Source organism: Ricinus communis, chromosome 9 (genome assembly GCF_019578655.1).
Source record: "Ricinus communis isolate WT05 ecotype wild-type chromosome 9, ASM1957865v1, whole genome shotgun sequence".
In the NCBI taxonomy this organism is placed as follows: Eukaryota; Viridiplantae; Streptophyta; class Magnoliopsida; order Malpighiales; family Euphorbiaceae; genus Ricinus; species Ricinus communis.
In genome coordinates this window covers 5,439,798-5,462,703 of record NC_063264.1, presented here as the reverse complement: position 1 = coordinate 5,462,703, position 22,906 = coordinate 5,439,798, and the positions used below count along the sequence as shown (strand labels likewise).

The following is a 22,906-nucleotide window of genomic DNA, read 5'->3' as shown; positions in this document are numbered from 1 at the left end:
ACTGTACAAGAAGAAACCTTTATTACAACTAAAAATATATAAATGTAAACTAAGAGAGCATCCCCAAAACTTGTGACCGGGTTTCCTTCCAGTTCGAGAGACGAAGCTTCACTTTCAGTTATTTTTCGCAAAGCTTCACTTGCCATTCTACATGCACATATAGATCAGTGGCTCGACTCCAACACTAAACACACTTTCAGTTGTTTCTTGTTCCATTTATTCGACAACATAAAGAACAAGGAAGCTACAGAATTGATTATTAGAGAAAGTAAATCGATCGAAATAATTAAAATTAAGTTTCAGAAATTGGAATCGATTATTAGAGAAGGTAAATAGATCAAAATAATGAAAACTAGGTTTCAAAAATTGAAAATTTTCCTGATTTAGGGTTATTTATTTGGGGTTGAGATGTTGTTAATTGCTTACTAGGATAACTGTTTGTTGAGTCAGCAACAGATGTGGCAAGTGATGTGTTATCCTTCATAAATCCGGCAGCCATATCAGCAAATTAGTGCCAGATTCCTCATTGGTACTGGCGGAAGATACAGAAATAATAGGAGTGGTACCAAAAAGAAACAAATTGAAGATTTAGTACCAATTGGATATAAGTGACCAAGGTTTGGTACCAGTGGGACATTTAACCCGCTAAATATATATACCATAACAGGTAAGAATATATATATATATATATATATGAATATTTTATATTTTAGTACAAAATAAATAATATAATCTTAATTATTTAAAAATAATGAATATGTGATAATCGGTATACAGACGGAAACATTTTATTTCCTAAATGAGGAATTATTATTTGGTGTCACATGACAGAGTGTCATGATCAATTCTAACCATTATATTTATCTTTTTAAATCTTAGCCATTAAGTTTTATTTATTCAAATAATTTATAATCTACTAAAAAGATTTCAATATGCTTTTAGAATATTAATAAATTAATATAAAATATTGATTTTAAGAGTATTTATTTTTCGTATTATTATTTATTTTTTAAAATATCAATTAATTAATAAAATTAATTCAAATTAATTGTAAAATTAATGAGCAATTTTTTCACCAATTTTATTCATTTTTCTTATTTTGAAGGTTGACTAGCATATTTTTAGTATAGATTTTTTTTCCATGTCTTATATTACTCAAAGTTTACTTTCCACTTAATCAAATACTTCAAATAAATTGTTTATTATATTTGTTGTGTATATTTAAAAAATTGATATGATATATATTTGACAATAATTAATATTAAAATATATTAACTATTTATTGTCTCATTATTATTAAATGTATCTTTTGACTTTAAATTAACATAATTATTATAGACATACAAATCTTCTGCAAAAGATTAAGAATATATTGCCGATATGCAAACATAAATATGTAAAAATACATTAAGTTTCAATTTGAATTATATTTTAGAATTTAATATGTTAAAATATAATAAAAATTATATTTAAAAAAATTATATTATTTGTTAACCATCAATTTTCAATCACAAATTATTAGTAAAAACTAAATTAAATAAGACTCAGATTAATAATATTGAATTAAATTATCTAATAGCTTCAAATTTAATAAAAAATATCATATATTCTTTTACCTTATTCTAACTCATATTTGTGTTAGACTAGTCTAATATCTTGAAATTAAATGTGAAAATAAATTGTCTAAAATTTTGACATTTAGTAAACGAATAATTTGTTTAAAATTATATATTAACAATAAATAGATGATTAGTGATTTAGTTAAATTTATTACAGATATTTATGTTTATATTTTTTTTGTAATAATCTATGCACGTACTAAGCTTTTAAATAGTAATAAGTAATATTTAAATAATCATTTATCTTGTAAATCCAAAAATAGTTAATAAAAAATTTACTAGAGCAATAATAGGATATATATAAGATTAACCTATTAATATTTAGTGCTAAAATTGTATTAAATAATAATTTTAGAAAAATAATTGCTATTCATTGTATGAGGGTGATATTATATTTTATGTAAATATTTTGATTTATTTGAAATATAACTCAATATAATATTAGCTACTATTTTATAAAGTTTTTTTAAGAAAAAAATTAAGAAACTTTATTAGTGGTATATCTACTAGTAAAATTAGAAAAACTATTAAGGAAGAAATTTGGCTTGGCAACAGAACTTTGATTACGAACAGTAAATTGATAAAAATTAGTTAGATTTTTTTAAAATAAATTTATAATAAAATAAAAAGAATAAAAAGTTAGTAAAAATTAAACGCTTATATGTTTTAATAAAATTAAATAAAAATATTAAAACATTTTAATTTAATTTAAATTAAATAGACAAATTCTATTATATATATGACTTATTCATATTTTTAATTTTAATTACATGTTAACCTGTTTGACCTATTATTAGAGATAATATTATTGTGATACCGGTATCATAGAACATAAAATCAATTACTCTATATGAGATATTATTGTAAAGATCTTGACAACCAATGAGGAGGAGGTTGAGACTTGCTTTTCTCATTTCTAGAAACTTGCAATTTTTCTTAAATTCGTGTATCCCAATTCACTATCCACTTGTATTAATGGAAATATTTATGGGGGGAATCTATTTTACATGAGAAATATGTAAAGAACTCTCAAATTTGAGAATCCCGGACTATCATCCATTTCTTTTGTATTCATCTTTATATTAGAAATATGTAGAAAGATTGCCCTGTTGTGTAGCCAATCATAGCAAGGTATTCGGTTGTAACAGTAGGATTCGGTTAAAAAGATTGCCGAGCAGTAGTCCCAACGGCCACTGTAATTTTGCCGAAGCAAGCAAGCTTCAATGACGGCCACTGTCAGCCTGGAAGAAACGGCCAAACAAGTCCAATTAGATAGGCATCGATCACTTTTTCAAAAAATTGTTGTTTGAAGATGTTCTCGCCTGGTTCTCTACTAGCGGAATTCAGTGATGTTCTTAGATGAATAAACTGGATCCAAGTTAATAATCATATGGAAATTGGAGGTGGATGCCAGTGCGACAACATCCTATTAAGTCCTTATGAATGTCAAAATGTTCCCAATAGATAAGTCCAACGACATTTATTTTGCAATCTCTATACAAGTTCAGATCCATACATCTAAAAACTGCATTACAAGAGACTCGAACTGGCTGGTAAATAACACAGGGTATTACCAAAATTTTCACAGCTAACCTACCCAAAAAATGTTAACAGAACACAGGCAAATGAAGGCCCTAATAAATACCCTAATAAGAGACGCAATAGGGTACCCAAAATAGCTCGTGGCAAGCATGGATAGCTCCCATCAAACTCTGTAATTCTCTAACAGCATGTCCTCTCCACTACTCATCAGTCACACATCCTTTGGAAGCTGATTGCACGTTCTTCATGTACTGGAAATGGAAAAGACAATATTCCACCTTTAATGGCTTCGAAAGATATATTGACAGCAGAGTCATTGAGTTCTATCTGTCTTACCTTGTATAAAACTCCACCAGTAGCCTTGTATGGAGGCGGAGTCCAATTCCTTTTTCGTTCTGCCAATTCCTGGTCTGTTAGCTGAACATCTATTCTCCTTTCTCGAACATCAACGTTGATGATGTCGCCATTTCTAATAAGTCCTATTGGACCACCTTCCTGGAATTGAGAAACAAAGAACTGTCTTAGCAATTGTTTTGTTTACAAATGAATCAAGTATACATACATAATCACACAGTTGTAATCACAAATATTTCCTGCAAAAGATCATAACTCATAGTCATGTCTTCTTAAAAGATAGTTTTATGTTCAATGTTTCCTGAATCCATGCAGATATAACAATTTAGGAGCTAGAAACCGTATCCATGAATATACTTCAGAATACTTTCCAATGACAACAAAAATATCATCTTCTAATAATGCAGTTCTGATTAAAAAGAAGGGTCAAAATGTGCTGAATCATGCCCATAATCACATGTACTATTTTTAGAGTAGCAGGTTGAAACACTTGATTTCCTATATTTAAAATAACTCATAATAATCACATACATATTTCATTACTCAACCCAAAAGGTGAAATGCACAATAAGGCAATAATGGAAAGGAAATGTACCTGTGCTTCAGGGCATATATGCCCAACAACAAAACCGTGAGAACCTCCTGAAAACCTACCGTCTGTTAGCAATGCACAATCCTGTGGAACTCAACAGGAAAAGATGGAGCTGTCAGTTTAAAGGCAAAAATAATACACTTTTTGTTAGACATTAGAAAATCATCAAACTGGTGCCAAATGAACAAAAAAGGAGATTCAATTGCAAGACAACCAAAAAACAAAGTGTAGATAAAAAAAGTGTTGCGTCATCATCAAGGTAAATGCTTTTATCTCAAAGCAACAAGAACAACCAAAAAGCTTCATCTGTCAAGATTACTAAAGCAAGCATAATGTCACCTACCAATATGGAAAAGCCATAATTTCATGATTCAAAGCAGTTTACAACTGCAGCACATCACTAATCAAGAAAAGAATATTTAGATTGAATATTCTCATACCTTTCCAAGACCAGCTCCCATGATTGCACTTGTTGGTGTCAGCATTTCAGGCATGCCTGGTCCTCCCTTAGGCCCCTCTCCTCTAATAACTACTACTTTTCCCTGGGACATAACATGCAAGTCAAAATCAGATAAACCCCAGCAACAGCTTTTCAATAACAAAAGGAATAGAACATAGCTATAGCGTTTCTTAATAACTAAGTGTAAAGCTATTATCAAAACGCCCATTAAATTTCCAGATGTACCAAACTTTTAAATATAATCCTAATTTATTTTCCAGAAGAAAAGCTTTGCGTTCCAATATCTAAAACAGTTCAGCATTATTAACAACCTTTAACGAATTTCATAATTTTGGGCCTGAATTCCAATATAAACTGGCTAGCCAGCATAAAAGATTGGACTGGTGACTCCAAGGGGAAAGATAGTATGCTTACCTTAAAACTCATAGGATCTTCTGATATAGCTGCAATCATAGCTTCCTCTCCTTCAAATATAAGTGCCGGACCTGGAGATAAGTGTTCATTTCATAATCAAATGATAGGTAAGAGATAAGTAGCAGGACATGGGACATCGAGGAACAGATAATAGTACCAGAGAAATATAGTCCTTCTTTTCCTGTAATTTTTGCTACAGAACCCTCTGGTGCGAGATTTCCACGTAGTATTTGGAGGTGACCTGTTTTCTTGATGGGGTTTTCTAATGCCCTTATAATATCCTGCAAGATTTGGAAAAGTTACATATGTAAATATGTGTTAGTCCTGCAAAATAATATTTCTCTCAGTAGCAAACAATAATAATAAAAACAAAGAATTCAATCTCACCTGCCCCTCAGCCAAAGGTGGGCAATTTCGCACATTTTCAGCCAAAGTCTTCCCAGTCACTGGGGAGAATGAATCAAGTCAGTGTTGAATCATTGCATAAGCGACTGCCCAATGAAAGCTTTCAATTAATGCAACAAGATGTTCATGCAACTACAAATTACATACCAGTCAAGCAATCCCCATCCATGAAACCATGCTCCAAAAGATAGCGAATGACTGCAGGTGTTCCTCCAATCTATAGAAAGAAAAAAACTGGGCGTTAGACAAACAAAAAAATTCCAGAAGAGATGTAAGACATGGTCATGGATTGATGACACTGAACAAGTGAAAAGAATTTCAAAAAAATGAGTACCTTGTGCAAATCCTCCATAACATATTTGCCACTTGGCTTTAGATCTGCGAGAAATGGAACTTCATCGCTAACCTTCTGGAAATCATCAAGGGTTAACTCCAGTCCAACAGACCTGCCAAAATTTCATGAGTTCCATATGATGCAGTTACAAAGAGTTTCTGGGGAGCACTATCCTTACCTGGCAATTGCAATCAAGTGCAACACAGCATTGGTAGATCCTCCTAATGCCATTACAACAACCATTGCATTACGAAGAGACTTACGGGTGATTATGTCTCGTGGTTTCAAGTCCATCCTCAATAATTCCAGAAGATATTTTCCAGCTAAACGGCATTCATCCAACTTCAATTGGTTTTCAGCAGGTATTGACGAGCTGCGAAGGAAAACATGTAAAAGGTTAAGAAATTGCTTGCAGATAACAATTTAAATCATTCTGCAACGACATGTAGACCTGTAAGGAAGAGACATTCCCATGGCCTCAATTGCAGAAGCCATCGTGTTAGCTGTATACATTCCACCACAAGCCCCAGCCCCAGGACATGAATTGCGAACTACATTTCTTCTGTCCTCGTCACTTATAGATCCACTTACATATTCTCCATAAACCTATGATAAGGAGTAAAATATGAGCAAAGAGAATTAAATGGAAAGTTAACAACATGAAATTTGCAGTTTTTAGCATAAAAAATGCTCATGTTTAGTTTTAAGCTTATTGCTTCAAAGCAAACGAACTTATTCATAAAAGCATCAAATACTTGGATTTGAGTATGAGTACCAAATACAGAATGTCTTTGGGAGTCAAAATTCTATATTTTCCATAATCTTCATTAATTTTTTGAGCTTGCACTAATTCAAAGTGTCAAAGCATCAAAACAATGTTCAACCATCCCAATTTGATACAGTACTGTGTAAAGTGAACTGCTGAATCTCTACGTAATTCAGCAGCCATGAATAATAAAGGTGTAGATAAAATGGCAATCTCAAGCATGTTGATCAAAATCCAATATATCTAATGTCCAGCATTATTTCTCTGGAAACATGAGACATTACGAACAGGTTTTTAATAGACAAACGTAAAAACCTTCCAATAATTTATTGCACGAAAACATGGATTTTTAACTTCAATTTCTGTCATGTCACTAAAACTTCTGTGAGGATTGAAAGAGATAATAAGGGAATGAAGATAGAATGTTATTCACAAAGTAAATGCACTTTATATCTGGTCATATGTAAATTTGAAAATAATTGTAGAAAAATGGCACACACCTGAAAGGCAGATACTATATCGTATGTATGGCCATTAAAATGACCAGGCTGCAAAAGAGAAGATGGAGAAGTACATAAGTCACTGGCAGAAAAGGGGTTTTACACTATAGTCGATTTGGTTTTCATAATGTACTTATTATACAGAAAAGGAAAAGACTTCAAACGGATTAGAAATTTCAGTTGGAGGAAAAATGATGTTTCACACCTTTATAGTTCCACCATAAACCATAATACTTGGTCGGTTGAGCCTGCCCATTGCCATAATTGTACCTGGCATCTACAAGAACCAAAAGAAGTAAACTTGACGTATTTGCATAATTATACAAGACTGACTCTGCAGCATAAAACCCAACAATAACTGGATGACCCATATAATAAATTATACGATGGAAACATAAATTATTATCACCAACTCATAGCAAGATGTCAACCCTAAATCAAAATCCTCAAGAAGCCCTTGAACAGAAACCCAAAAATAAAGCAAGATATATCATATCAGTCCCAAGTAAAACAATTATTGAGTTTTACATTTTAGCCAACAGAATGCATCCGAGTCTTGACAAAACCTTGAAGCATAAAATAACCATATATTTTTCATCCAAAACTCACCAATGTCCATCAAACAAAACCCCCCAAAAAGATAGTACAGAGGTAAAAGAGAACAGCTTGCATTTTTTGTAACAGTAACAAGAAATGCAGCTTAGACCACAATTTCCTAGCAACAAGTGCCCAGAAGATAAGATCCTATAAATCGTCCATTGCAATCAAAACCCTTTTTTATCAAACATACCAAAAACTTAATATTGCAAAAGATCTTATCCCTCTCTTTCTATATATACATAACAACATTTTTTTATCATCCAAAACCTAAAAAAACTACCGAAATTGCAACAAAAAAGAACAATAAATAACATCTATATCGTTATTATGCCAGCAATTTAAAAGGAAAAATAACCATGACAACCATTAAGCAATTGGAAGCAGCTCAAGATCATCAGCAATCAACATTCAACAAGTCACACATACCCACAAGTGGTAACTAAAATAAACAGTTGCTGGTACTAAAACCAAGCTCCCAAACATCTTCTTTTAAAAAAATAAATAATAAGAAATTCAATATAGTCACAAACTTCTCAAAAACCCACAAATTACAAAATCCAAACTTCAGGGCAAGAAGCCACTTACATACTTCTCAGCACCAGGAAAATGGATATTTTCATGACAGCATTGAGCATTCATAAACAGTCTCAATATAATCAACGATCAAATCTCTACTTTGCAAACTAAAATACGTTCCACTATTCCTATTGAAATAACATCGCAAAGTTAAAATAATCTTTTTTATTTATTTAACACAATCACATACTTACGAGAAAACCATAAATAAAATCTTAACTTGAGGGTACAAAAATAAAATAAAAAAAGACTTACATTCTTGTCGCAGCCAGGAATAGAGATATTGCCATCATACCATTGAGCACTCATAACAGTTTCAATACTATCAGCAATCAAATCTCTACTTTGCAAGCTAAAACACATTCCTCTGGTACCCATAGAAATAGCATCACTAACACCAATAGTATTAAACCTAAAACCAACCATCCCTGCGTCTTGTACACCTTGTTTAACAGCTTCAGATAGGCTTAACAAATGCATATTGCAAGTGTTCCCTTCATACCAAACTGATGAAATGCCTATCTGGGGTTTACTTAAATCTTCATCCGATAAGCCAACTCCATGAAGAATTGCTTGGGAGCCACCTTGGGATTTGGGTTCCGTTACTCGAGAACTGTATTTGTTTAGCTTTTGAGACACTGTAGTAGTGGCTTGTGATGGTGATGGCTCTGTAGTAACAGCTGGCGGCGACTGAGCAACCACGCGCAGGGAGGAAGACGAACGGCGAGTAGAAAAGTGAGGGTGATGAGTAATTGGGCAGTGGAAAGGGGTGGCGGGGCGTGGAGAAATGAAGGTGGATTGCATGGCGGCGAGTGGAGATGATTGAGAAATGACAATGTCGATAGTTCCTTGTTTGAAAAAAGTAAACAGAAAAAAGGGCAAAGGAAACCACAGAGGCGGAAGGGTTCGCGTGACGATTACTGTGTGACGTGCACTCTGCAGAAAGGATTTTGGTTGGTGAGGATATATATGTATAATACAGGCCGAAGGTTCAAAATACAAATTGGACCTTCCGTGGATCACATCGGCCTATAGTTGAGATCCAATTTATAGCTTTGGCCTACAATATATATATGATGTGCGTGTGGTGAGGGTTTTAAATTCTTTAATATAATGGAGGGTTCTTAGAAGAGGGGAAGTTGATCTTGGAAGTTGAATGTAACTAACTTTTACAATCTTCTTAATAATATTTTTGTAGTAAATCTCATAATTATCAAACCTGGCCCGATCATATTTTGGTTTGATCAACTCTTAAAATCCGTTTTTACACCAACTCATCTTAAATCCAACAACTTAATCGGATCAATTAGTGATCCAGTCACATAAATTGTACGGGTCAAATGCGTTAATTCCAACTAAAAAAATTTAAATGCTGCAAGCTATTATTCAAACCTTTAATCTTCAAATTAGAATAAAAAAGAGACTTAAACAATGAGCACTCAGTGAAGATATCTGAATTCTGCCCCTTTAGTTGCACTAATTTTTTTTGTATACAGTGATTTCAAAGATTTAGCGTCCCGTTTGAAGCCTATTCTTAAGGTAATCATTTCTCTAACTCAGGGAGCCTTTTGTTTCTAACCGCAATATCCAGGATAATGTCATTATGGCCCATAAGTTGTTTCATGCTATTAAATTAAGAAAGAGAGCTAGGAAAGGATGAATGGCTATAAAGTTGGACATGTTAAATACGTATGATCACCTAGACTGTGACATTTTGGAATTTATATTATTGCGGATGGGTTCTAATCAAGGTTGGACTGCGAAACTTATGTGTTTTGTGAGAACTGTAAAATATTCGGTCTCCATTAATGGTCAGGATTTAATATTGTTCTCTACTAGTGGAGGTTTTAAACAAAAAAACCCGGTTTCTCCTTACTTTTTATTTAGCATCTTGAGATTCTATCGAGAATGTTGGAAGCTAGCATGTCTCGAGGAAGGTTGAAAGACATTAAAGTTAAGCCCCATTGCCCAAGCTTATCGCATATTCTCTTCATAAATGATATTGTTGTTAGTTGGCACTACTTCTAGGGAGGAAACACACGTGCTTAAAGAGGTTCTCCTCAAATATTCGCGTGTCTCTAAGCAGCAGATAAATAATAGCAAGTCTAAAATCCTATTTAGCCCTAATGTATCTCAAAAATGAGGAGTAGAATTAGTCAGGTAATGGGTATTAATGAATCGATTGCATTAAAAAAATATTTGGGAGTGCCTTCTGAATAGAGAACCATAAAAAACGAGCTCTTGATTTTATAATGGACTGTATTCTGGATAAGCTCCAATCACGGAAGAGTAAGCTTTTGTTTGTTTCTAGTTGTAAAGTCTTATTGAAAGCTGTAATCTAAGCGTACCCAACTACCTCATGTCAGTGTTCAAACACCTCTCCTCTATATTAGATAAAACTGAAAGTCTTATTGCTCAGTTTTGGTGGAGTAATGATGTCTTTAAAAGGAACCTTCACTAGGTAAGGTGGTTTGAACTATCAAAGCCAAAAAGCTTAAGGGTCTCGGTGTCAAACAACTGAGAAATTTTAATTTGGCGATGTTTACATGTAGAGTTTAAAGTTATTTTCTAATCCTGGTTCTTTGTTTTTGAGGTTCATAAAAGCTATTTACTATCTAGTTTCATCATCCTGTATTGAGGAAATTGCAAAAATTAGTGCAGCAATTTACAAAATGATATTTGAGGATCTTTAGCTAATAAATTAGTGGATGTAATTTTAGTAGTTTACTATTGTATAGGAAATCTTTATTTGTATAAATATAGAAATTATATAGGTAGGATCCTTATCTTTGTATATAAATATACCTTTGAAGTCAATAAAAGGGCCATCTCTTTTGATCCCAGTATTTTTGTTTTCTTCGTGGTATTAGAGCCATGCCTCCCAAAGACGAAGGAAATTCTGGTTCAGATAAGAAAACTTCTAATCCTTACGCTCTAAGCCCCAATGAGAATCCATGCAACATAATTACCCAGGTGCAGATGAAGGGAGAAAATTATGAAGAGTGGGCACGGGCAGTACGAACTGCATTGAGGGCCAAAAAGCAGTATGGTTTTATTGATGGAACCGTGGAACAACCGGCAGATGATTGGTCGGAAATTGAAGATTGGTGGATAGTTAATTCCATGTTGGTTTCATGGGTATTTAACACCATTGAACCCTCTTTACGTTCAACTATTTCTCTTGTGGAAAATGTTAGAGATCTATGGGAGGACATAAAGCAGCGCTTCTTAATTGGGAATGGACCAAGAGTCCAATAATTGAGATCAGACTTGACGAACTGCAAGCTGAAGGAACAAACCATAGTCAATTACTATGGACAACTTAAAACCATATAGGATGAACTGAATAATTACAACAAAATACCATTGTGTAGTTATGGTGGATGCAAGTGCAATCTCACAACTGAACTAGAAAAGAAAAGGGAGGAAGAAAGAGTTCATCAATTTTTGATGGGATTGGATGAAGAAACGCTATGGTACTATGCTTGCTAATATTTTGAGGACAGAGCCATTACCTAAATAGAGTATATGCAATGGTCGTTCAACAAGAACAAGTAAGGGCAATGTCATGAATAAGGGAAGAGAAAGGCAACCCCATAAGCTTTGCAGTTCAGGCTGGTGGACAAAATTGGGGGAGACAAAGCTGCAGATGCTCACATTGCAATCGTGAAGGACACTATTTAGATACCTGCTTTCAGCTGATTGGGTATCCAAATTGGTGGGAAAATAGACCTCGCTCTAGTACTCCAAGACGGGGAAGTAGGCATAAGGGCAATGGCGTTGGAGGCCATGACAGGGGTGGTGTACCATGAGCAAATGTCATTCAAAACATTTACAACAGAAGATGATCACAGAAGAGTCACAAAAACTGACAGAAAGGGCCTTAGTGGGTTGAATGATGAACAATGGAGCACTTGGCTGGGACTTTTGAGTTCGCAAAAGACTGTATCCAATGAAAGATTGATTAGTAAGCAAGAAATTTTGTCTTGGGTAATAGATTCAGGGGCTTCCCATCATATGACTGGGACACGGGCCTGCCTGAGAGATGTGTCTGACATTATTCCATGTTCAGTCGGAATGCCAAATGGTGAAGCAACTGTGGCACTGAAAGAAGGAATTGTGCATCTTGGAGGAGGATTGAAATTGCAACATGTTCTTTTCGTGCCTAATTTAAAATATAACTTGATATATGTTTCATAACTTCTCAATGACTCAAATCTAGTGCTGCAAATCACTAACAAAATTTGTGTTATATAGGACCGAAATACGAAAAGCTGATTGGAGCGGGTGAACAACACGAGGGGCTATATTTTTTTAAGGTGGTGGCTTCGGCAAATGCTTGTAAAGCTTCTGAAGTTTCAAATTTCAATCTTTGGCATAAGAGAATGGATCATCCGTCGAATGAGGTACTCGAGTTAGTTTCTGCAGTAAATAAATTTAGTAGAAATAGTGATAATTTAAGTTGTGATGTTTGTTTTAGAGCAAAACAGACTAGAGAGATGTTTTATTCTAGTGACAATAAAGCTAAAAAGTATTTTGATTTAATGCATTGTGACTTATGGGGCCTTATAAAGTTTTGTCTTCTTGTGGAGCTGCTTATTTCTTGACTATTGTTGATGATTGTTCTCGTGTTGTGTGGATTTATTTACTGAAAGGAAAACATGAAGTTGCTTGTGCTCTTAAGAATTTTATTGCTATGGTTAAACGACAATTTGAAAAGGATGTGAATACTATTAGGAATGATAAAGGCACTGAATTTGTGTGTCTACGAAACTATTTTGATGAAAATGGTATATTACACTAAACTTCTTGTGTAGGAAATCCCCAACAGAATGGAAGAGTTGAGAGAAAGCACTGTCATATCCTTAATATGGTGAGAGCTTTGATGTTTCAGGCACACTTGCCAATTGAGAAAGCACGGTCACTCCTTATGAAATTCTCTTTGGACAACTTCCTTTCTATAATCATATTAGGACTTTTGGGTGTCTGTGTTATGTGCATAGACAACTTAGAGATAAGGATAAATTTACCAGTCGAAGCCGTAGGTGTGTTTTGTTGGGGTACCCTTTTGATAAGAAAGGATGGAAAGTGTATGATTTAGAAACTTCTGAGTATCTTGTCTCAAGGTATATGGTGTTTGTAGAAACAAATTTTCTATATGCTGCAACAATGTTTGCAGGTGAAAATTCCACTAAAAATGCAGATGGAGCTCATGAGCATAAGGATTGGGAAATTATTGAGGACGATGGGGAGATATTAGAGAAATCTCTTGAAGGTTGTCCTCTTACTGAGGAAATTGTAGAAATCAGTGCAGCTGAAAATAGGAAAGAAAATTTAGGAGAGGAGGTACTAGTGGGAGATCAGCTTGGTTGTGGACATATGATTAAACAATCATCCACTTGTCTAAAGGACTATGTGACAAATAATGTGCAATTCAGCCCCTCGCAGAGTTCACCGCTTCAACCACATTCCTCAGGTATGTCTTGTCCCATAGCCAATTTTGTTAGCTATGATCGGTTTTCTTCACAACATCAGTCCTTTTTAGTAAGCATTACTGCAAGTTTAGAACCAGTTTTTTATAATGAGGCAATGAAAGATGAACAATAGTGTGAAGCTATAAGAAAAGAAATTCAAGCTTTGGAAGAGAATGGAACTTTGACGGTGGAAGACTTACCCCTTAGGAAGAATGCTATTGGCAGTAAGTGGGTGTATAAAATAAAATATAATTATGATGGAAGCATTGAACGATGCAAGGCTCGATTGATAATTCTTGATAATAATCAAAAAGAGGGTATTGACTATCATGAAACTTTTGCTCCTACTGCAAATATGGCCACTATACGTACTTTTCTTGCAGTAGCTGCTGCATAGAACTGGGAACTACATTAGATGGATGTGCAGAATGCTTTCTTGCACGAAGACTTGAATGAGGAAGTTTTCATGAAAATGCCACCAGGTTTTGCCTCTAAAAATCCTGGAAAAGTGTGTAGACTATGAAGGTCTTTGTATGGCTTGCGTCAGGCACCGCGTTGTTGGTCTGCTAAGCTAGCAGATTCTTTGAAGAAGTATGGCTTTCATCAATCTTGCTCAAACTACTCATTGTTTGCTTTTCATAAACAACATGTGCAAATTTATTTTCTAGTCTATATAAATGATCTCATTATTTCAGGTAATGATGCCACGGCTGTGAAGCGAGTTAAGAAATATTTGAGTTGCTGTTTTCATATGAAGGATTTGGGACAGTTGAAATATTTTTTGGGTATAGAGGTAGCAAGAAATGTTGAAGGAATTTTTCTTTGTCAGCGAAAACACGCCTTGGATGTCATTTTTGAGGTTGGTTTGTTGGGACCTAAGCCAGCGAAAACTCCACTGGAGCAGAATTATAAACTTGCTCTTGTTGAAAGGGATGACGCTAGTGACCCTGCTCAATATCGTCAGCTGGTAGGCAAACTGATTTACTTAACTATTACATGACCTGAATTGAGCTACTATGTCCATATTCTTGCTCAATTTATGCAGCAACCAAAGAAGGCCCATTGGGAAGCTACACTACGAGTAGTTCGATATTTGACGGGCAATCCTGGACAGGCAATACTTTTGCAGGCCAACTCTGCTCTTAAATTGTATGCATACTATGACTTCGATTGGGCAAGTTGTCCCTTGACAAGACGCTCATTGATAGGTTATTTTATTTGTTTGGGCAGATCACCTGTCTAATGGAAAACTAAGAAACAACAGACTATTTCACGCTCCTCTGATGAGGCAGAATATCGATCAATGACTACAGCAGCTTCTAAACTTAAGTGGTTAAAGGGTTTGTTGCTATTTCTTGGTGTTGATCATTCTAGTTCCACACGCTTGTACTATGATAGTCAATCAACTTTACATATTGTAGTGAATCATGTATATCATGAGTGTACAAAACACATCGAAGTTGATTGTCATTTTACTCGTGAGGAGATACAAAATGGGAACATTGCAAGAGCACTTGTATGTACAACTCTACAACTTGCCGATATTTTCATAAAAGCTTTGGGTCCTTATTAGTTTCATGTCTTAGTAAGTTCGGCATCTCAAATCTTCATGCTCCAACTTGAAGGGGTACTGAGGAAATTGCAGAAATTAGTGGAGCAATTTAGAATCTTTAGCTAATAAATTAGTGGAATAATTTTGGTAGTTTACTATTGTACAGGAAATTTTTATTTGTCTATATATAAAAATTATATAGGCAGGATCCTTATATTTGTATATAAATACACCTTCGTAGTGAATAAAAGGGCCATCTCTTTTGATCCCAGTATTTCTATTTTTTTCATCCTCTATACGAAGAAGGGCAATACTCTGTCTTGGGCATGGTCGAGTTTGTTATATGGGAGAGAAGTTTTTGCAGCGGACTGCAGATGGAATGTGGGTGGGGGTTCTGAGGTGAAGGTGTAGGTCGATAGGTGGGTCCCTAATGCTCCGGGTTATAAGATTGAAATGCCAAAACTTGACCAATGTGATGTCTTTTTGGTAGCAGATTTGGTCGATAAGGATGGGTTAAATTGGGATGTTAATAAGGTGAGACAATTGTTCTCTGAAGCATACCAGAAGAGAATCTTGAAGATAGTAGTAGGGCCTCGGTCTCTGGCTGATGAGAAAGTCTGGCATGTAAGTATAAATGGGAAGTACTAGGTAAAGAAAGGCTATTTTATTATGGCAGAAAAAGATGAAGCAAGTTCAGGGGCGACTAGTGGTAAGCAGGTGGAGTCTAAGGAATTCTGGAAGTCTATTTGGCAGCTTGACGTTCCTCCAAAATTTCGGAATTTTATTTGAAGATACTCTCGAAACGCATTATCTGTTATGAGTAATTTGTTCTCTAGAAACTGTGCTTTCGATAATCTTTATCCTATATTCTTTTCCCATCCTAAAACTGTGATGCATCTTTTATTTCATTGTGAGCACGCCAAGGAACCTGGTTTTGTTCCCCATTGGGTTTTATTTCTAATTAGTTTGGTATGTCTTCCTTTAGTGAATGGTGGAGCAATGTTATTTTGCTGCTCGATAAGGAGTTTGGAGAGCATGTTATTTTGGCGCGTTCATTTGTTGTGGTCTATATGGAAAGCTCGAAACGAGTTCCTTTATCGAGTGTCCAGAATTGATCCTGCAACCACTGTTAAATGGAGCCATGCTTTTCATATCCAGGTTTAAAGAGACGGTGGCCTCTTTCTAATAGTGGAGTTGCTCATCGGCGAACTCGACCTATGCTCAGAACTCTTGGCGCCCTCCTGAGAGGGTTGTTTTAAAGTATAACTGTTATGCTTCATTTATCTCATAGTCTGGTAAGGCTATGAGATGCTTTGTAGTTAGGAATTCTTCAGGTCGTTTGGTGGATGGGGCTATGAAGCAACTGAAAATGTCGCTAAGCTTTAGTAAGAGAGGATTTAGCTCTCCGGGACACAGTTAGCCACGCAAGCCACCGTTGTATAAGGAAGTTTAGCTTGCGAATCTGACTCCTTGGTGGTGATTGAGTGTGTTACAAACCACAAGAAGGATGTCCCGTGGGAGAGTATTTCAACCATTCAAGAGATTATAACTTTAGTTAGGACTTTCTAGTCTTGTTCGTTTTTTTTATGTTCATGGATCCCTCAACAGGGCTGCTGATTGGATTTCTAAAAACTCAAATTGAATAGAATCCTTTGTTGTTATATAATCTCTTCTTTGAATGAATTAATGCCCTTTCTGTCAAAAAGAAAAAGTAAAGAAGTTCAATATGTTGTTGTGTTATTGCAGATTACTATCATCCATAACTGGGTTTGTTTGATTTTCTCTATTCGTGTTCAACTTGTTCATTTTCCATGGTTTGCTTATTCAAATATTGTTGAGCCTGCATAAACATTAGCCATTTAGATTCATATTATGCCTAGCAATCATAGCCATCCATATCTTTTCATGATGCCTAGCAACGCAGAGAAAGAAATAAAAGTCACATGCACGGGACTTGATCTTGCTGATGAGTGAATCGAGTCAGTGTACCCACCAGGCCACCACCAACTATTGAACCCTCGATCTCAAAAAAACAACCCATTATAAGAGTGTAATTTAATTAGATACTATCTGCATCTCTTAAGAAATTAAACCTTCATCACTTACCAGAAAATTAAATGATACAACCTCATATGTAATAAATCATATTCACTAGCGAGATGAAAGAATTTCCTCTGTGCGCATGCAGCAAATGAACCATATTGTTGGAAGAAGAAGATAACGAAATAAAACAAATCTGATTTCTGCATTTCGGTTTTTCTTTTTCTTTCTTAAATAAAAAAATTATAAAACCGCCTTATTACACAGCTTCATCGGGAGTGTGATCTCCCCCTAAAGTATTATTGATCCAGTTCTACAATAATCAATAGAGTTCATCCGTTTACATAGCATCCTTAGATAACAGATTACTGGTTTCTACTTTCCGGGCATTGCAGAGGTCATCACAAGCATCTCCCCTTTCAAAAACAGCTGCGGCTCCCATTCCTGTGCCTGCATTTAAGGTTACAAGCATTGATTATTAGCTATACGTTCTGTGAACTAACTACATGGACTTTGCATGCACAGAATGAGGGAGAAAGGTACCTATGCACATTGACACCACTCCAAAACGACAGTCTCTACCACGACGCTTCATCTCATGCAGTAGAGTAGCTACGCATCGGGCACCTGTAACAGAATAGACATATCCAAGTCACATAATAAAGTGAACAAAAATAAATATTTTCAAATTAGAATGTAGTTCATATAAACTTTAAAATTAAGTATAAATACCTGTTGCTCCCAGAGGGTGTCCAATGGCCATTGCACCCCCATTGACATTAATCCTCTCTGGATCTAGCTCCAATTTCTTTCGGCAATAAACAAACTGGGAAGCAAAGGCCTGTACATGCAATAGCAAGAATAGCGCAAGATCAGATAGAAAGAATTCATAAATTCTGATTCTAGATACACCATTATTAAAAATTTGTCCTTTTTTACCTCATTTATCTCGAAAAGATCAATGTCGTTAAGTTCTAGACCAGCAGCCTTCACTGCAGCAGGAATTGCAACAGCTGGGCCAATGCCCATGATGGCAGGATCTACACCGACAGCAGCAAAACTCCTGCATGATCCAAAGAAAGCTTCTTTGAGGAAAATACAAACAGAAGTAAAAAATTTCCAAGTGTTCTTGCTTTCAATCAGATGATGACAATATAATATAATACAATACATAGCTAAATAACAGCATATCCAGCAAAATATAGATATGATGTATGTTCATAAGGGGACAACTCCTGCATATAAAGATGGTAGAATGAGCCTGCGAAGCAAAGATGCAAGGGAAGTCCTTGACCCTTAGTAATTATTGCCACTGGGTGACAATAATATCGCCATGATAAGATCAGTAGGAGCTCATAAACTTTTTATTTTGATTTACTACATATACAAAAACTGTTCTTAAGCATGCAGCACGTGCTGCTCCAGTGATTCTCCTTGCAGCACCTTAAGGTGGATACTCATTACTATGACAATTAAATTTGTAGAAGCTGCATACCTGAATACTCCAAGGATGGGTAGCCCTTTATGCATTGCAACACATCTCTTCATGAGCAACACAGCCCCAGCTCCATCACTTACTTGGCTAGAATTCCCTGCACAATAAGAGTCACACCATGCATGGCTATTGATGAACTGTCCAACATAATAAAGAAGACAAGAACATATGCTTTCATTACTTACCAGCAGTGGTGGTCCCATCTTTTTTAAATACAGGCTTCAGTTTACCAAGATCTGACACTGATGTGTTGGGGCGAATACCATCATCAACAGAAACTGTGATAGGTTTCTCCTCACGAGTCTTTGGGTCAACAATCTTCAAACATGAAATTTATATAATATGGCAATATAAATTAATTCTGACTCTCCTTATGTAGGCAGCCAAACCGAGATAAGTTGCTTACTTTTTCTAAGAGAACAATGAATAGAACATACCTTGGTAGCAACAGGAACGATTTCATCCTTGAATTTTCCAGCAGCAGTGGCGGCAGCAGCCTTCCTATGAGAGTCCACCTAGCAACATAAATTTAACCAATGCACAAGAGTTCAGTCAACAATACACTGCATTATCAGACATTCAGATTCATTAAACTTACTGCAGCCTGATCCTGCTCCTGTCTAGTCACTCCAAAACGATGTGCAACATTTTCTGAAGTAACACCCATGGGCAGAAGGCAATTCTGGGCTTGCTCAAATGCCTTTACCTGTCATATTTAACAAAAACTTAAGGGTCCCATCCAAAAACCATCTTTTTAACAATGAGAACAAAAGAAAGAGCATGGGAGAGTATACCTTTGGATTGACATCTCCATCCCAAGACATTGGATTAATCGTCATGGATTCCACACCAGCTCCAATACCTGAGCCGAAAGTACCAAAAACGGTAAGAACCAAAAATTGATAAAAATGCACCAAAAATGGTAAGGCATCAATATCCTCTTACCAATGTCATAAAATCCTGCTTTGATAGCAGCAGCTACATCAGCAACTGCCTGAAGCCCAGACGAACATTGCCTGTTAACTGTCCTAATAGGCACAGTTTCTAAAATAGAACACAAGATCCAAACATATAATCATTAAACTAATAATAGGACAAATCGAGTTAAAACAAAAAATTTCAAGGGAAAAAATATAGACCAGGAAAGCCGGCATAGAATGCAGCCATCCTGCATTCGCTTGCTCTTTGAGATCCTGGTGCTAACACTGTTCCCACAACAATATCCCCAACTTCACTTGGGTTCAATTTAGTTTTCTCTATCAATGCCTGCAGTGCACCAAGCAATCGCATTCAAAAAGAGGAGTTGAAACTTGAAACCATTCAATTTTAATGAAAAATGAATCAGTTTCATAATTAAGAACAAACGAACGAACGAACCCACCTTCAAAACAGGAGCAAGTAAATCATCCGCAAAGGTATCCTTGAAACCACCACGCTTGGACTTGCACAAAGCAGTTCTATGTGCTCTGAATAAATTTCATAAACAAGCTTAAGCTCAATTCACCAATAAAATCATTATGTAGTGTTAAAAAAAATGTTTTTTTTAAAAAAAAAAAAAAAAAAAACTTACGCTACAATCACAGCATCATCTCCATAAACTGAAGTCCTCTGATAAGCAGCGCTATCGCCTGCTGAACAAGCTGATGCCTATGCAATCCATTAATAGAGAGATTACAGAGATGAGATATTGAATCAAATATAAGTTTTCATGGAATTCATTTCTAAATATGTCCAAAACAGTTTAAAACTATGAATTCACATTTCCAGTAAGTACAATAACAGTAACACGTCATCATTGCCAAAATAGCAGATCCATCATCCATCATGTGAATACCAAAATCAAAAGGCAAATAAAACTAATCGCATCACGAAGCAAAATTGAAACCGATAATCATAAAGAAGACTTAAGAAATTATTATGAGCCAACAAGTAAAGAGCAGCGAATCAGTGAATATACAGAGATCCGAAAAGACTTACAGAAAGAGAAGAGTCGTAATTATGTAAAGAAGAAGAAGAAGAAGGACGGAGGTGATCGAGAAGAATTTTCTGTCTGTTTATCGCCTTGTCCATAATTTTCCCTTTTTTGAAATTGAAAGCGAAGAAGAGAGTTTCGATTTGGATTTTTGGCGATCAAATCAGAGGAGCGGCGATATTGCCTTTTATATTATTGGAAAGCTTCCGGTTAGGAAAATAAATAATGGAATATGGAAATTTTAAAAGAAAAATAGAAATTATAAATGTAGTTATGGATTTATATCCCGGACAGAGAAGATAAGATATTATGATGACGTTGATGTAGAGGTGGTGATGTGGCTGTTCTTTCTGTACACGTTACTTGCGTTTGGCTTTCCTACCCTCACTCTGCGGCGCGTACGATTAATTATATTTTCTCTTTTCTTTTTTATTTTTGGTAATGTAGTAAACACAATGCATATTCCGGAAAATAAAAAATATATGTTACATAATAAACAGTTATTGCATATTTTATATTTTCATAAAGCTAAAATTTAAGTATAAATTTTTTTATATTTTATATATCTTATATTATTTATATTAACTTTTAGTATTCAAATGAAAAATTTATAAATTAAATAAATCGAATTATAATGGTCAAAACAAATAAAAACTGATTCGTAATAAATTTTAGTTGATATCGATTTTCACTCGGCTAGAATCAAAACCATTAGTTTCAATTTCAATTTGTAAAAGAATTATTTTAATTAATTTTTTATTTTTTAAAAATTAGTTAGATCAAACTAGAACTAAAATCAGCTAACTTTATTATTATAATGTCGATTTTTTTATATTAATTATTATATTTATATTTTATATATAAATTAATATTAATAGAAAATATATGATATATATGCTCTATTAATTATTTAATTTATATTAAAAATATAATATTTAAATAAAAATAAGTAATTTAAATATATCAAATATAATAAATCTTATTATAAAATACGATTATAATATTGATTCATAAATAAATATATATTACTATAATTTTTATTGTAGTTATACTATTACTATATTATCTAACATCTTTTTGATACGTAATAATGCTATAATTGATTATCCGGTTCATCAAATTTTTTATAGAAATTTTTTAATTTTTTTATTAAAATATTTTAAGTTATTTTATTTATGTCTTTATAAGTATGAATGTTTATATTTTTGACATATTAAAACATGTGTTTAATTTGAACCCCTAATCAACATAAGAAGAAAAATAAAAGAAAATTGAATACTAGTAAAGATGATGATTAAAAAAATGATTAAATACAATAATAATTATATTTTTAAAAAATTAAAATTCAAAAAGAGCTATGATAATTTGAAACCTTAAACACATTAAATACTTCATAGCAATTAAGAGGAGATGAATTGATTGTTTACAAAAAATAATTTAAATTAAAAGATTTTGCTTTGAAAAATTTGAGTATTAAAATCAATATTAGCGGAAGCAATTAAACAATCTAATATGAGAATGCAACCAATAAAATAAACAGAAATAAAATAAAAAGAGCTTAAGGAAGAGGAAATCAAACTTAATAGTTTATAGTGGTTCGACCAACTCCTTGCCTACATCCACTTTTCAAGCTTTACTTGAGATTTTCACTATCAATGATTCTTTTATAGGTTTAAGATTAAACTCAAGTGTTTCCAAGCTCACACTCAAACTTTTTACAAGTGTTCTAATGGCTCAAATTCAAGTGTTTTCTATGGCTAACACTTTAGTCCAAGTATTTTCTCAAGGCTCACAATCTAACCCAATCTAAGATTTTCAATCTTAGTTACTAGAGCAAATAACAAGTGATTCAGCCTAAACCTTTTGAGTTTTGAATATAGAAATCAATCACTCAACTATCCAAAGATTTAACCCTCGCTTGAATCTTTAATATAAGATGAATTTCATGAAGAAATAAAGATTGTTGAGAGATATAACAAGTAGGAGGCTCAAGTAAATGTCTTGCTTGATCTAGAACCATTAGAAATGAAATTTAAATAGTTATAGGTGAAATAGAGTCCTTATACCCTTGTAAAATGCAAAAATATAGCCATTGTAACAACCTTTAAAAACGTAACTTCACGGGTGGGAACAATTCTTTACGGCTGTAAAGCATTAGCCCGAAAAGCAGATTTAAAAAATTTGAACCTGTTATGCCATGAACAATTCTTC

At 34.3% G+C, this 22,906-nt stretch overlaps 2 protein-coding genes across 2 annotated transcripts; both read right to left on the bottom strand.

Moving 5' to 3' along the window:
* Positions 1-3,071: 3,071 nt before the first annotated feature.
* LOC8265627 (dihydroxy-acid dehydratase, chloroplastic) lies at positions 3,072-9,184 on the bottom strand. The gene is made up of 14 exons (XM_002518088.4): positions 8,418-9,184; positions 7,192-7,263; positions 6,987-7,034; positions 6,172-6,326; positions 5,899-6,093; positions 5,721-5,832; positions 5,534-5,603; positions 5,369-5,427; positions 5,139-5,262; positions 4,982-5,052; positions 4,548-4,649; positions 4,111-4,191; positions 3,498-3,656; positions 3,072-3,412 (listed from the first exon to the last, which is right to left on the bottom strand). Exons 1-14 carry the CDS (start codon positions 8,964-8,966, stop codon positions 3,362-3,364), a joined length of 1,848 nt encoding a protein of 615 aa, XP_002518134.2. The 5' UTR covers positions 8,967-9,184; the 3' UTR covers positions 3,072-3,361.
* An 8,222-nt stretch (positions 9,185-17,406) lies between these two features.
* On the bottom strand, positions 17,407-20,942 carry LOC8265629 (3-ketoacyl-CoA thiolase 2, peroxisomal). The gene is made up of 14 exons (XM_048379316.1): positions 20,701-20,942; positions 20,294-20,370; positions 20,105-20,189; positions 19,863-19,989; positions 19,669-19,767; positions 19,518-19,585; positions 19,322-19,429; positions 19,161-19,238; positions 18,909-19,041; positions 18,724-18,820; positions 18,168-18,291; positions 17,961-18,069; positions 17,772-17,855; positions 17,407-17,678 (listed from the first exon to the last, which is right to left on the bottom strand). Exons 1-14 carry the CDS (start codon positions 20,791-20,793, stop codon positions 17,569-17,571), a joined length of 1,392 nt encoding a protein of 463 aa, XP_048235273.1. The 5' UTR covers positions 20,794-20,942; the 3' UTR covers positions 17,407-17,568.
* Positions 20,943-22,906: the final 1,964 nt, after the last annotated feature.

What these genes read in the sequence shown, in the direction of transcription:
- LOC8265629 (XM_048379316.1), bottom strand. Translation starts at nt 20,793, where the DNA reads ATGGACAAGGCGATAAACAGACAGAAAATTCTTCTCGATCACCTCCGT. An exon ending in AGGAGCAGGATCAGGCTGCA is followed by an intron (nt 19,239 to 19,321) that starts GTAAGTTTAATG and finishes TTATGTTGCTAG; the next exon opens with GTGGACTCTCATAGGAAGGC. An exon ending in AGATGGGACCACCACTGCTG is followed by an intron (nt 18,821 to 18,908) that starts GTAAGTAATGAA and finishes CTTATTGTGCAG; the next exon opens with GGAATTCTAGCCAAGTAAGT.
- LOC8265627 (XM_002518088.4), bottom strand. Translation starts at nt 8,966, where the DNA reads ATGCAATCCACCTTCATTTCTCCACGCCCCGCCACCCCTTTCCACTGC. An exon ending in TTATGGAGGATTTGCACAAG is followed by an intron (nt 5,604 to 5,720) that starts GTACTCATTTTT and finishes TTCTTTCTATAG; the next exon opens with ATTGGAGGAACACCTGCAGT. An exon ending in TGGGAGCTGGTCTTGGAAAG is followed by an intron (nt 4,192 to 4,547) that starts GTATGAGAATAT and finishes TGAGTTCCACAG; the next exon opens with GATTGTGCATTGCTAACAGA.